The sequence below is a fragment of the Leptinotarsa decemlineata genome, unplaced genomic scaffold, assembly GCF_025532065.1.
Source record: "Leptinotarsa decemlineata unplaced genomic scaffold, Ldec_3_MD MMD2_tig00026328_RagTag_RagTag, whole genome shotgun sequence".
NCBI lineage: Eukaryota > Metazoa > Arthropoda > Insecta > Coleoptera > Chrysomelidae > Leptinotarsa > Leptinotarsa decemlineata.
The window spans coordinates 33,220,515-33,235,758 of NW_027412688.1; the positions used below are offsets into that span (position 1 = coordinate 33,220,515).

The following is a 15,244-nucleotide window of genomic DNA, read 5'->3' on the forward strand; positions in this document are numbered from 1 at the left end:
GTAGTATGTGTGCTGCATACTTACGTTTTCTTAAGAGTAAAAAAGCTGCGACGTTTGGAATCCTCCTTCTGCGCGGACGCGGGTAAAGTATGCGAGCGAGAGGGGCCCGAAGATTCGACGTCTGCGTGAGAATTTATGTTGGAAATCCAAGTGTTCATTTCGGAGTCGTCATGTGCCTGGAATAAGAATTCACCGCCACTCTCCAATCTGCAAAAAAGGATCATAGTGAGTTGGTTGCATGAATAAGTCTTTCTTTAAATGTGGCTATCCAACTACGCTTGACGAACTAATTCATCAGAGCAGTCACAATTTATTTGAATCACTCCCAAACTAAATAATGCTCCAATTTTCAAATAAAGATTTACATAAACAGCTCTATTTTGTAATTTTCGTTAAATAATAAATTGCTCATTACTCAGAAAAAATTGAATTGTACCGCAATAAACAAAAACAGATACTGTATTAGTCAACCTGTAAAGAAAATGAACTCTTTTGCAACTTCTTTCAATACAGTCAACATGTGCATTCATACTCAACTATTCATCTGATATAATTTTAGATATTTACACTCTTTCACCTCTTTGATTTTTTCATTGTTAATTTTTATGGTTGAATTAAAATTTGTACTTATTTATTCGTTTTTGTCCTCTTAACATAAATTTGAATTCTATCACATTCAATTTCAAGCCATTACCAGAAACCCATGTATCAATATTTAAGAGATTGGAATTAATATCAAAGTTTATTTCTTCTAGAGAACCTGCATAATACAGCATTGTACGAGTATTATCAGCAAATAACTTTATTTTACATCTCTTCAGCTTTGTAGGAATGTCATATTTAAAATTATGAGGAAATTTGGTCCCAGAATTGAACTTTGTGGTACTCTAATATTTATTTAAGTTTTTTCTGAATCCTTATCATTATATTTCACTACTTATTTCCTTTTGAACCATTTTTTAAAACATTACCCATTATACCATACTTTTTTATTTTTCAGGATAATAATTCCACTTTGATTGTTTCAAATGCCCTTTGGAAACCTAAATATCATCACCCCATACATTCTATATCAGATATATCTCCTTTTCTACGCGGTATTAATAGTTGCAAGGCTGTTTCACACCACTGTGATTTTCTAAATCTTGAATTCTGTTCAATCAATAAATTGTAGGCGATTGTAGATGACATAATAAGGAAGAAGTTTAGGTTAAGAATGAACGAAATCTCGACTTTCAGAAAGGACAAAAACCAAGATAAATACATTCATATCACCAATATACAAAGAACTTTGGGAACATTTTCAAGGAACTAGGTATGAAGGTGGTTTTTAAAACAAGTCATACACTACAGAGCCTTTTGGGAAGTCCAAAAGATAAAGTCGATAATTCGGAAAAGTCTTGAATTTACGAAATTGAATATAAGGAGTGCGATGCAAAATATTATGGACAGACAAAAAGATCTATCAAAGTAAGATATAAGGAACACATAGCACATAGCACTCTTAAAATATGGAAGACCCGAAAAATCAGCATTCACCCATCATATTTTGTAACAAAACCATTCCATACACTTCAGTTCATTAAGATTAGTTAGACAAGTTAACAACAACAGACAACTAGATGCCTATGAGAGTGTAGAAATAAGTAAACATAATAATATTATGAATAACGATGACAGACCAATACCAAATAGCATACTATATAGCTTGTTAAAATAATATTATTGTGTTTACTGATTACTACATAAGGACACATTGTAAAAATAAATTGAAGAAAGGCAATTTTGTGAAATTCATTTTTTTGTATAGCTGAAAATTGTTTTATATATAGCTATAACATTTAAACATTACATAAGGAAATATTGTAAAATAATAGAAAAGGCAAATTGTAAAATTAATTTAGATGTGGTATAACTTGTATGGTTTACCTATATAGCATAAATAGGAAAGTTTCCAGTTTAATCTTCCTCTTGAAGATGATCACTTGGTGATCGAAACACGTGTCGAGGTGATAAAAATAACGATTTGGTGTTGGGAAAAAACTCCAGTAATATTCAATAAATTATTATTGAAGAAATATATTCATAATTCCATTATGTGATAAAATTCCAAGAGTTCTGATGAACTGGTAACATGTTTACTGGTCCAAATTCTAAACATATACAAGTAATGATTTTTTTGTATCAGAATGATTGTCGATGTTTTCCAATATTCGTTTACGAAATGGTAAATAAATTATATCTAAAAACCAGTTTGGAGTAATCCAATATGTTAATTCAATTACATGTAAATTGATAACATCTCTGTCAAAAGTATTCTTCAGTAATTTTGAAATCAATTTTAGCACAACCATTGATACTGTCTTAAATTCACGAAATTTAAATTAAATTTTAAAATTATGGTTTTATGAAACGATGATACACTTTTTGGATAACCTTATAAATACTATTGAAATATATGTTGAAAACATTTGCATTATTTTTATAAATTTCTAGAACTTATTTGTCAAATTTGATAAGAGCTGTCTATGACTTTTTTTTCGTTAAGTAATTCTTTCAATGATTTCCACATAGCTCTCGTGAATTTGTTGACCGTTATATTTTCTGATTTACAACCTAATTTTGAACACCAATAATTTAATTTAAAATTATTGAATATTTCAAATGTTTCCATGGAAAAATAAAGTTAACTGGAAATGTGTTTCCTCATTTTTTTTTCAATCATTCCAAACTAATATTTTTAAGAGAAATACAAATATTTGAGTGATCGGATATTTTGAGTAAATTTGTCAGAAGATGTTGAATCTTTACAGTACCTGTTGATTGATATCGTCTAGCCTGTGAGTATCAATCAATCAAACATTCAAACAAAATATATTTTTGATTTTCCTTTCGATAAAGTCTACAAAGGTACTATATATCTACACGAGTAGAAAATTGCCAGAAGCATACTACAATTTTAATAATCATGATCAAATCACAGTTCAAATTACACTCACAAAAAACATTCAGACAAAAAAAAAGCTAACAAACCTTTCAGGAACACTTTTGTCATCGGAAAAATAGATTTGTATATTTGTACCAAATTAAATGAATTTTACTTTGCCATCATCCAACTTGGATGAATGTAGTTTTTTCAGTATTTATCATGCCATGGTTTATTCTAATATCAGTGTAAAAATTATGGCTTGGAGTAGAGCAAAAGATTTCTCTAGATTATTCGTGCCTCAAGCTTTCGAGTGAATTATGATTCAATGCCTTGCAACTTGAGAAGTTGAAAAAAAAAATGGAACTTACTTCAGTCTAAATACGTGCTTCTTCTTTTTGTAATCCTGAGCCACATTTGCTACGGCCTTCAGCAACGTGAGAGGAGCTTCACCTTTGAACCGCTGGTCCGGCGTCGATTTAGCCGTTTTGTTGTCCTTGTAGAAGGAAAGCTGAGAGCCCTTCAAGACGCAGTACACCTTATCCCATGATCTGTTCGTCGATTTAGTGGTCGTGTTCTCCCATTCGTGTTTACGGACTAGGGTGCCTTCGAAACCTTCTTCGTCTCCAACGCTGCCTGGTTCTAAACATTGAAGGCATTCATGAGAATTTTAAAAAATTTTATGAGAGTCGGATAAGGAAAAATGTCAATTTATTCTGTTACTGTCGCAATTCACTTCTAGAGTTCTTCAAGGTTGCGATTCAATGGAAGTTTGGATTGTGAAAGTTTATGTTCTGCTGATGAAGTTATGCGGTAACTAATAACTCAGTAATTGTGAAATTCCTAAGTGTTAGAAATTCTTAATGCTCAATGTAATGGTAATATGTTGAAATTTACTGCAGGAAAATGCAGTTATTCTAGAAGAAAAAGTTGAATTTCCATTCAACATTTATACTTACAAATATGCAACGATATCAAAGATCTAGGGTTACTGATTGACTGAATAAGTAAGTTTTGTGAGCATTGGTTATTGAATTGATGTCTATCAACTTTCTATTCAATAGTTTTGAGATTAAAATTTATCAATATTCTCAGAAACCATAGAGTTCATAGATCAGGTAAAAAATTGCTTACAAGTTAGTTAAACAAAACAGTGCTTTACAACCAAACCAAAGATTTCCTGTTTAAAGGATTCAACTGATTAAAATAGACACTTTTTCAAATATATCCCACCATATCCTTTTTGTATGTAAACTGACATATGACATCTAAAAGTTGTAAAACTTTGAAATTATTTTGGATATCGCCAAAAAATATTCTGCTTACGGTGTAGTTCTTTTTTCCAAAAAATATCAAATGTCAGATCACATCACATTTAAAAAACATTTTCAAAAATAGCACACTTAATACATAATAATATGCGACATGGCACATGATTTCTATTGCTTTTATAAACAACAATATAATGAATGGCTTCTACAACACAGACAAACATTTACAAAAAAAGTTTTCAACTATCCTATAACAAACAATACTATATATATATTGAAAAAATTAATCTTACCCTTGTGGTTTTGGAAAAAACAAAAAAGTGCAAAAGATGATTTCATTCCAAAACCTGCTAATCGGTTAGAGCAGTGGTTCCCAAACTATGGGTCGCGACCCACCAATGGGTCGCGGGAGCAATTTGGGTGGGTCGCGGAAACAGATTAAAATCAAGCGAGTGAGAAATATGTCATTTTCTCACGCATTGTACACTGTACTTTTTCTACGGTTGCGTTGTTTTCAAGTATTGAAAATTAAAATACATATATAATAATACTTGTATGTCATTAACTCATTTTTATATTTTATTTGAAATAGTAATTAACAGTTATATTTGAACAATTTTGTAAAGTAATTCCTGGTAGGCCGTTTTGTTTAAACATGTTTTCGGTAATGAAATATTAGCTGCGATCGAAGTTGAAGTTGATGGGGAAACGTACTGAGCTTCCACAGCATTGGTGTGTTCTGGCTCTAATGGTGCTAGAGGCTGAATGGATTCTACTATACTTTTTGAAATTTTCATTTTGTTAGCTATGGAGTTGTCAATATCAGATTCAGCAACATTGCTGGATTTCCAACCCTCCATGGCGTTTTAAAGTTAAAAGATCTGCCTCTGCATTAACTAAACTAGTATTTTTCAGATTTGCGTTTCACAAATGCACGTAGTTTTTACGTATTTTGATATATCAACACAGTTTTTAACAATTAAGGTACTCCTCAGCATCGAGTACTGAGACCATAATGTTGATGATTTCAATCTTCTTGACAACTCTTCAAAATAAACTAACAAGGTATTTTCGGAACAAGAATTTACCTTGGCTTTCGTTTTCCAGTCCATAAAGTTTCTATAAGCGATTTCATATTTTTCTCTTGATGTGCTTGGTAGCAAATTATTGCAAACATCTATTGCCTTCTGAACAATTTCTGGAGGTGTATTTTCGAACTCTAAATCTTCGTATTCCATTATATTCAATATTTAATAAATCTGAACTGTTTATACTATAACAATCAACAATAAAACTATTTTCGTTGACAGTCATGTTATATTCTTGGTAATAGTCATACAATCATGTATTTAAATAAACTACTTTAATATAATAAAACAAGATACATCATTTTGGTACCACATACGACTCTAGTCTGTGCTAACCTCGGTCTGTTCCTTGTTCATCAACCTAGGTATGTTCGTTGACATAGTTCTCATAACATCCCTCTTTCTACAAAACTAACTTACTGCTAACGCTAATTGGAATTCAGTTTTGTTGTTAGGGAAACACCGACGATGGGCTACTTGGATATTGCACGCGAATCGTCGGCGTAGCATTGTCAATCTGACATGTAACAATTCATGACTGACTTGGGTTATCGTGCTGCTTCTACGTAGCCCCGCTGGATACGGGAATGACAGAATCACGTGTGGTTCTGTTATTCCCTAACTGAATGGCATTCCAACGATGGCTTAATCCTAAGGTGTGTGTATCCGTGCCGAGAGGATGAATCACACTGAGCCTATCAGCTGTCTCTACGGAACCTTCAAGATACGGGGCGCCCTCTCGTCGTAGCATCGCCTTGTCACGGTAATGCGGGGCTCTGCCGTGATTAACCTTCTTTCCCTAGCTACTCGTGGGACTTTTATGGACAGAGTAAACTTAAACATTTGTTCTGACGCTGAGCCCACAGAGGAGATGGATGCCGAGCTTACGACTCCAACTGACCTCCCTGTAAATTTAGATCAGGAGTGAGAGATTTTCAACTCTCCTGAACCGATAACTGAACTTAAAAAAAAAAGGTTTGGTGGTGCAGCCAGGAAATGACTGAGTCGTCTCCTCAAGAGCGGGGTACCTTATGAAACCGCCTTGCACCAAATTCTTGAGCGGCGTACGCATAATCTGTCTCAGGTGGAGGAACAAACGATAAAACAGCGGAGCATATACTATTTGCCTGCCTCGCTGGATACCGAGTCAGGTTTTACAGTTCGGCAGAGCCGTACTCTTACCATCTTAACTGAAAGACCACTCACCATACAAACTAATCGGCTTCGTTAAGAAGCTGAGTTTATTTGGTCGAGTGTGAATATGTGTGAGCCACAATAAACCCTTGCGGGTTGCGGTGGAGGGTCGAATAGACCCACTCACTTTGGACCTAACCTAACCTAGAACGAACGTCAAGGTTTTGCTCACTGGACTACTTCGAAGGAGACAAAACAGAAATTGATGAATACATTTTGAGAAAAATTAAAATTCACTTTATTATTTGGACAGTCGTAGTTCTAAGACGACTTCATAATTTGTGACTATCGCTGTAAGAGATATATAGTTACTTTCAAGTCCATATGCACCAGTCTAGATATGGAAATAATATTGGAGACTGATCCTTTCTTAAATCAACCGATTTTCTGTATATCTCGTAAAATAGCTTTGTTGAATTACAAAACAGTTGAAAGAATTCACACAAAAATACCTGTTGATGTAGCAGTAAGTCCCGATGCACCTTCGTCATCGCTGTGAGTTCCGGAAGCTTTCGAAGATCGTTTCCAACGGAAACTTCTGAACGGAGATTTGCTGCGAGACCGATCTTTTCTCTTGACTTTCTCTTCCGATCTCGATACTTGCAAAAACGAACGAATAAAGCAACAAACACAATACAACAAGCAAAACACAACTTGGTCCGTCCGAAGCTGCGTACTAGATGAATTTCAGAAAGAAATAATCAAGTTTTGACGCACTGTTTGGAACCGTTGGTGTAGTAATGAATATTACTTGAGTTTAATCCCAACACCAAACCGTTACCGTTATTTCTAACACCTCGACACGCGTTTCGATCACCAAGTGATCATCTTCATGAGGAAGATTGAACTGTTTAATCTTCCTCTTGAAGATGATCACTTGGTGACCGAAACACGTGTCGAGGTGTTGAAAATAACGGTTTGATGTTGGGACAGAACTCCAGTAATATTCAAATAATCAAGTGACACTTCACATATATCAAATTTCGATATGATAATGATAATTATCCAAGATATTATAAATTAAAAAAGTTAATGCAAGAATTAAATCTCACTGAACATTTGCTGTGAAAATATCTGAGCATATACACGTTTCAAAGCAGTAGTTTGAATTATTAAATAAAAGTAAACCTGACGAAGACATACACTAGATGCAACTAAAACTGGAAAAGAGATATACTTGATATAATAAATTATTCCTGAAAAAAGTGTTTTCTCATAGGACAATCTTATGTTGGCCCAAGATATAATATCTGTCTCCAGAAAATGTTTACATGGTGAGTACAGTATGGACTACAAATGTTTACACATGCGTCATCCAATTATGCCACCGAAATAAGTTGACAAAATAATGAAAGAACCACGTTCCTACCATTTTATAAAGCTCACCAGCACTTTGATTATTATTGTAACGAATCTGAAACCACCTCTGACCGATATGCCGACCGACTCAGCGAACAAACACGTGACATCACCGCAAAAGAATGCAGTCGGGAATCGCCGGTAAACCGGTAAACCGAACCGACTACACATTTCTAGAAAGGACCGTTACATTATATAAGCACCCGACTCGAGAGGGCAGTTCAGAAAGTGAATCGAGCGGCTAAACAAGAAATTCGAATAGTGGAAATAAATTAAGCGTTAGTTGCTAACTGTTATAAATAAATTTGTTTAAGACAGTTAATTCTTTGATTTGTTACATTATTTTAAGAATACATTTTATTTTCTAATTCATATTCTAACTCCGATATGTCGTAGTTCTAGTATGTAAAACATTTGGCGTCATTCCCAACTCAAGGTAGCAATTTTACAATGAAAACACAACATTGAACTGCCAATCGATAGTGGTATATCATCAATTGATGTATTTAGACCTCGATTTACGTTTTGTATAGCTATCCGTCTCACATGTACCGAGTGCAAGGTATCAACCAAATAAGAGCTGTCACGTGACGAAGACATTTTCCGGGTTGTTGACCGTGGTCTGCAGGTTTTTTTCTGATTGATTCGGCCGTTACTTGATGAAGATCCATAGTAATTTCAAAAACTACACCTCACGATTTAATCTTCACAAACTTTATTTGAAAAATATATCACAACATGTGATTTCAATCACTTGACAAAGCTACTGTGCTAGCGAAACATGTTGCGATTTTTTTTTTTTTAAATTAGGCTAGTTCAAACATTTTGTCCGTTTTAATGCCACGTGTTTTTGTGACTCCATAATTCAATAAATATCCATTCTACTGATATACTGATCGATAGAGAATGTTGTACTACTCTACATTGATGTCGTTTTTTTAAATTTTTGATTTTTTGCTTCATTTCAGCTTATATGATGTCTTTAAGCGATTTTTGGTCAGTTTTCCTCTACGAAACGGCCCGAAAAATTAACCAGGTGTTTGGCAATGATGGTATTAATGAACGAACTGTTCGACGTTGGTTTGCGAAATTTCGTTCCGGGTATTTTAGTCTCGAAGATGAGGCCCGAAGTGGTCGACCATGACGGCGAATTGAGGACGCTGGTGGAGGTTGACCCATCACAAACGTTGCGTAGTATGGCGAAGAACTAAGCGTCAGCTCCCATGCCGCTTTTGATGGTTTGAAAGAAATTGGAAAGGTCAAAAAGCGCACGTTTCGAAGTTCGTTCTTTTTTGCTTTTGCGCAACCAAAACAATCCTTTTTTGTTGGACTTTCCAATGAGGTCCAGGTGAAAACGGCCTTCGTCGACTTCATCAAATCCCAAGCACGCAATTTTTATACTGCAGGAATTAATCAACTAATAATGTTTTACTTATATAATAAGTGAAGGATACTATTTAAAAGTATGTGTTTTACCGCGACAGGTATTGATGTTGCATGTGTAATAATTTGTTGTCTCAACTGCTTTGAAAATGTAATGACAGGTAAATATCCACCTTCATAAGATCGAAAAACTAGGTAAATAAAAAAGATTCAATATTTTTAAATGTCAATTAATAATTTTTCACAATTTTTATTTCTGAAAATAAAGAACGATAATGAAAACACCCATGACTATCAATTGATCCCAGAAAGTAGATTTATAAAATATTTTTCCTGGCAATTACCATGTCGGTTATGTAGCACACGGTTATTTTAAAATGTAACATACTTGATCATTTCTTTCTGAAAATCGTTCTAAAACAGATACACAATCAAAACTAACCGAACAAAATACTTACGTGTTTGTGAGCGTGGTGATTTTGGAGAAGGTGACGATGTTGGAGTCGGTAACGTCATTGGTCTGGGTTGGCGTTCACCATGCACTACAGAACATGCTCATGCGTTAATAAAAAAAATCATGCAACAAATTTACTGTGCAAAATATAGAATTACAACACTTCACTACTACAATATGAGATACAAAAGTTAAAAAGTCATCGAATCAAAATTGAAATTGCTATGATACGAGTATTTTCAAAAAGATAGATCAACAAATCAACAATTTTTTAGTGGCTGATGAAATTATATGTTCAAAATATTCTTTGAGCCCGGTTAATTTGGAAAATTTCTATTATATAAACAAGTGTTCGAAAGTAAATGTTCTACAGAACATATTTGAAAAATAATTTTCTCTAATCGACCCTAATAGAAAAACTAGCAGAATATTGTGGTGACACAACTTATTTACCGCTAAAAATTCTAAAATGAAATAAATCAGAATGCAACGAAAAATGCTACAGTAACACGATAATAATAAAAGACTTGTCTGGAGAAAACAAAAAACTACTTTGTGCCTTGATATCCTAACAACATTGAAATTGTGGTTCATTATTTTAATCTTGAAGAAGCATATAAATATATCGACATGTCGCTATAAGTCAATGCGACTGTAAATAAATGAATAATTAAAAAAAATAACTTCACTTTAGATGGCATTAAATACCCAAATATCTGAGAAAATAGAAAAAGTACAAAAGCATAATAATTTAAAAATATTGTTTGATATTCTTTATTTTGGGAAAAAGTTTTTAGCCTTTCTATTTCTCCATAAAGAGAAAAGAAAATAAATACAAAAAAATATTGTTACATATATATCTTCATAAAGATATGAAGGGCATACATAAGTAGTAGTTCGAGAACAACTACTTTCACATGAACACTGAATTAGGGACACAAAAGAAAAAGTTTTTCTTTCCTTTCTTTCTTCCCTGAAAATATTCTCTTTTCATTCTAAATTTCTTAACAAGCTTGATACGAATGTGAAAATTTCTTTTAATACTTCAACTTTTAAATCACGATTGGAAACTTATCTTGACAGAAATCGCTACATCGTTGAGGAATTTCAACAATTGACTTATTCAACTAGTCATTAGTCCATGCGGTTTTCGCTGTCCTTGTGATATAATCGTATACCTTACTTTCCGTCAAGTAAAATGAGACATTTGAACTTACACTCTAATTCATTCTAAATTAAGTTTCTGCGCATTTCAAATAATGAAAGGTACAAAAAAACAAAAAAAAATCAAAGAAAAAATCAGAAGCAGAGATGACAAGCTGTTGCATGCATTTAAGCAAAAAAAGCATTCATGTACTTACCTTCACGTGTTAATAAGGAAATGATTCAGCCACCATTCCTTTACTTTATTTACCTTATTTGAATCGATGAAACAAATTCAAATGAAGTTATGTACATAATACATGGTCTAAGAAAAGTATATACTTTACGTATGGTGAAAACAATCAATGTTATTTCAAAGAAGTGAATATGATTTGTTGCATAAGAATCATCAATCACAATAAACAAAAGCAATAGAAACCATCACCTGTTAACAGCAATAAGAATTCTAATATTTGTAATTACAGTATATATAGTGTGTTCTAAGAAAAAGGATCAGTTTTAAATATCCCAAAAAATCTGTATGACCAACAACAACAGTGTTTACATAAATCACTATCACAGTACCCTGATAGTGAAAAATAATATTTTATTACTATCAATTTACATCTGTGTCATTTCCATATGAAATTTTTTTTGAGATAAATATGACGATCCTTCTCGTGGGGAGTGCCATTATTTGTACAGTGCTCTTTACCTTCACCAGGAGATGATACAGCTTTAACAGAAGACCTTTTCCTTTCCCCAGCTGCGTTAATCAAGTATTAAAGTATATAGTAGAACATTCCGGCACCCATTGTTTATAACGATTATAAATATATTTTCTCAAAATGTGATATCAAATTTATAAAATTGATGGTGGCACTGATTTGTTGGAAGAAATGTTCAAAAATAGTGTGATTTTACTCTCAAAATTACCATCTCATTTCAATGCATAACTTCGATGTATAGCGACTAAATTGCAATGTTTTAATCTTTTGAAAAATACTCCCAAAAAACTACATCTCAGATGCCTAAGTTGGTAGTATTGAACGCGAGATAATTTCTACCTGTCGTTGCTTAGTGTAATTTTTCCCACAAAAAATATTATTCCAGTGTATCTCACTATAAATAAAATTCACAAATAAATCATGCAAACTCATTTGAATAGGAATAAATCGTCCAAATTCGGAATCCTTCATCAATGTTGCAAATTCTAATGTTTGCTGTAAGTACTCCCAATGAAGTTATGCACAAATATATATAATAAATTGTATTTATATCTGTGGAAAGAATGTTTCAGAACTAACAATACCAGTGAAATGTTAATTTCAATGGTTCATTCGCCTATTTGATCGGGAATGTTTCAAGTTGACAGGAATTTTGAGAATAACAATTGCCCATTTCTTCCAACAAACTCTTTGCAAAAGTTACTGATGTATGAGAGATTTTGTAAGATATACAGACGACTCTTTCAAATATTGAAGAATAAAAAACCTGCGTTCTATATACTGGGATCGTCTCAAATACTTAAAATTCTTTCAATCAATTATTTTCTCAATCAATTTGAAATATGAAATATTATGAAAGTTTGATGCTGTTGCAATTTCTGTTGAAAGGCGAGTTAATTCAGATATCCATGATGTGAGCGGCTTAGACCATACAAGCCATAGAATAAGTTGAATCATAGCTATATATGATGGAACTGGCCGATAGTTGATGAAAATCCATAACTAACGTATTCAAAAAACACTTTATTGTGAGATTTTTACCAAACGATTTTACACTCGTACCAGCATAAAGTTGCTGCATTCAATAGTATGCTTCACTGACTATTGAATATTCCACTGTCTGCGAGTAATTTTCAGAGAGCTGAATTTGATCGAACAAATCGCGGTTAACAACGGTTATAAGGTAAATATTATAAACTCCCCTGTTTCCAAAAAACTACAAAAAAAATGCATGGACCTGGTCTATCCAAATTCAAGATGCGATAACGTCAGTTATAGGACATTGTCATATTTGGGTGAACTAACCAATAATATTGCCTGATTTTTGAAGAAAAAATGGGTAAACGTAGCTTATAGTCTAAGTAAATTTATTAAAAACAATGAAGACAAAACTTTGGTGCCGAATAGATCAGGAGTATATAAGCTGACTTGTGGCTCTTGCCCAAAACTGTATATTTGACAAAATAAATATCAAGATTATTTCTTTAGTGATACCACACTGTATTGATGAAATTAAACATATTTTCAACGAGTCCTCCGGACAGGGTATTTTTCCAGATGTTTGGAAGGTTGCTAATATAATTCCAATTCCCGCTACAAAAGAAGAAACAGCTTACGCCAGTATATACCTAAAAAACGTATAAAAAGGGGCTACAAAGTCTGGGTACATAGTGAGAACCACACTACGTTTGGAAGTGTTCTACGTGCAATGTGGGATTATGTGTCAAAAATAATAAAAATTGTTTTTATGGCTTTCATCGGAACTGGATGATGCCTAGTGGTCACTTGAAATAACCATATCATATTTTTTTCTTTTGTCATGATCCTACGTTTTTTTTTTTTTACCTTGAGACTTAATAAATCAATCAATACATTTTTCCATAAAAGTTTGTTTTTTTCAAAAAAAAATTAATTCCGTCCTCGAAGGGTTATTGTATGGTGAAGGGGGCCATTGTATGGTGAAACACGTGTTGCGTTTTTATAAAATCATTTAGCGAACATCTCACAATAAAGTGTTTTTTGAATAAGTGAATCATAACTCATATAGACGGAATAAATTAAAACAGATATGAAATTCCACACAATTACCCAATGTTACATAAAATTCTCTATTAAAAACGTATTTATACAAAGTTGGTTTCTGAATTGAAATCAATTAAATAAAAAGTGTGTCCGATATTTGAGATGAGGCTTATGTATCATATTCATGTGATATATTCAATTTTTTCAAAATGTGATTTTCAAAAAATAATTCCAACAGGATCCCAGTTGAGAATCGAAAATCGCGATTGCTACTTTGTATGCTCCCTACAAAAACTTTCAAAACCTCCAATAACATTGGTTTGAATCGTATAGTTGTATAATTAAATACAGTTCGAAAAAAAGTTTCTTACCTGGTCGTTCCTCCACAGCTTGCGCACTCGAATCGGGTCGGTCTGTAGTGATTTGTTCGATCTCCTTCGGTTGTGCTGCAGCGAGAGCTGCCAACCTTTCAGCTTCTTCTTTCTCTCGCCTTGCTCGTTCTTCGGCTTGGGCGGCTTCTTGTTTCCTCTTGATTTCCCTCAGTTCAAACTAGGGCAGAAATAACCAAATTTAAGGAAAATGGTTTTTTCATTGAAAGATAAAAAGCTTCTTCAAAATGGGACATGCCACTCGTATTTCAGTTAACCCTGACCTTCAAAAGATACATGTAGATATTTCACAGCTACAGGACTATTAGTTTGTGGGATAAAACATTTTGAGTGAAACAACTTTTGTTAGTTAGAACGGAATAAAAAGGAATTTCGTGTGTTAATAAAGCAATGTTTTCAGGTGAAAATGAATACTGCGTAAGCTAAGGTTTGGCTTGATAAACATTATTCTGACTTTGCACCAGGAAAATCAGAAGAGGTTTGCTGAATTTAAACTATATGAAATGAGCACCGAGGACGACGCACGCAGTAGACGCCTCAAAGAGGCTGTTACCGACCAAAACATAAAATAGTCCTCAAAATAATTTTGGATAACCCAAAGTGAAATTAATCTAGAAAGATGAGGATCAAAATATATCAAAGGAATGTGTTGGATATACCGTGCATGAATATTTGAGTACGCGAAAGCTCTGTTCAAAGTGGGTGTCTCGGGAGTTCGCAATCGACCCAGAAACAACAACGATTTAATGATTTGATGTGAGGTAAGAAGAACTATCAATGATAAAATTTTTCATGGCATCATGAACAGATTTTTCGAATTCGAATTTGAGTCGATTTCTTGGAACTATTTTAGATGAGAATTTCACCTGGAGAAGTCACATACAAAAAGTGTGCAGTAAACTTCATTCCGGTTATTATTCGATCAAACAGTTAAAACATTGTTTAGATAGGTTTGGTTTACTAAATGTTTACTTTGCGAATGCATACTCCAACATTAGTTTCAACATAATGGCTTGGGGATGTGCAAAGGAATTTTCTAGAGTTTTCATCTCTCAAAAACGACTGATAAGATTGATATTCAACCTGGGGTACCAAGAAAGTTGTAGACCCGTTTTCAAAAGAGAACGCTTGTTGACTGCACCCGCAATTTATATAATGAAATGTGTCATTTTTGTGCACTGGAACCTTGACTTGAGCAATTCACGGTCGTGATACTCGGCATGCTACTGCTCTGAGGGTCCCTTCACATAAGAGTGATCATTTCAAAAAATCTCCATTATATAATGC

At 33.5% G+C, this 15,244-nt stretch overlaps 1 protein-coding gene across 9 annotated transcripts in view; it reads right to left on the reverse strand.

Annotated features, from left to right (window-relative positions):
- beta-Spec (spectrin beta chain) overlaps positions 1–15,244 on the reverse strand; it is a 75,915-nt gene that overhangs the window by 7,087 nt on the left and 53,584 nt on the right. For 5 of the 9 annotated variants that reach the window (XM_023161822.2, XM_074182081.1, XM_074182083.1 and 2 more), the window contains 5 exons: positions 13,940–14,117; positions 9,680–9,763; positions 6,932–7,078; positions 3,298–3,568; positions 25–207 (listed from right to left, as the gene is read on the reverse strand). In XM_023161822.2, coding sequence (XP_023017590.1) covers positions 25–207; positions 3,298–3,568; positions 6,932–7,078; positions 9,680–9,763; positions 13,940–14,117 — 863 coding nt within the window. Of the gene's footprint in view, positions 1–24; positions 208–3,297; positions 3,569–6,931; positions 7,079–9,679; positions 9,764–11,533; positions 11,585–13,939; positions 14,118–15,244 lie in introns of all 9 variants that reach the window. The other 4 variants (XM_074182084.1, XM_074182085.1, XM_074182086.1 and 1 more) reach the window with 4 other exon arrangements.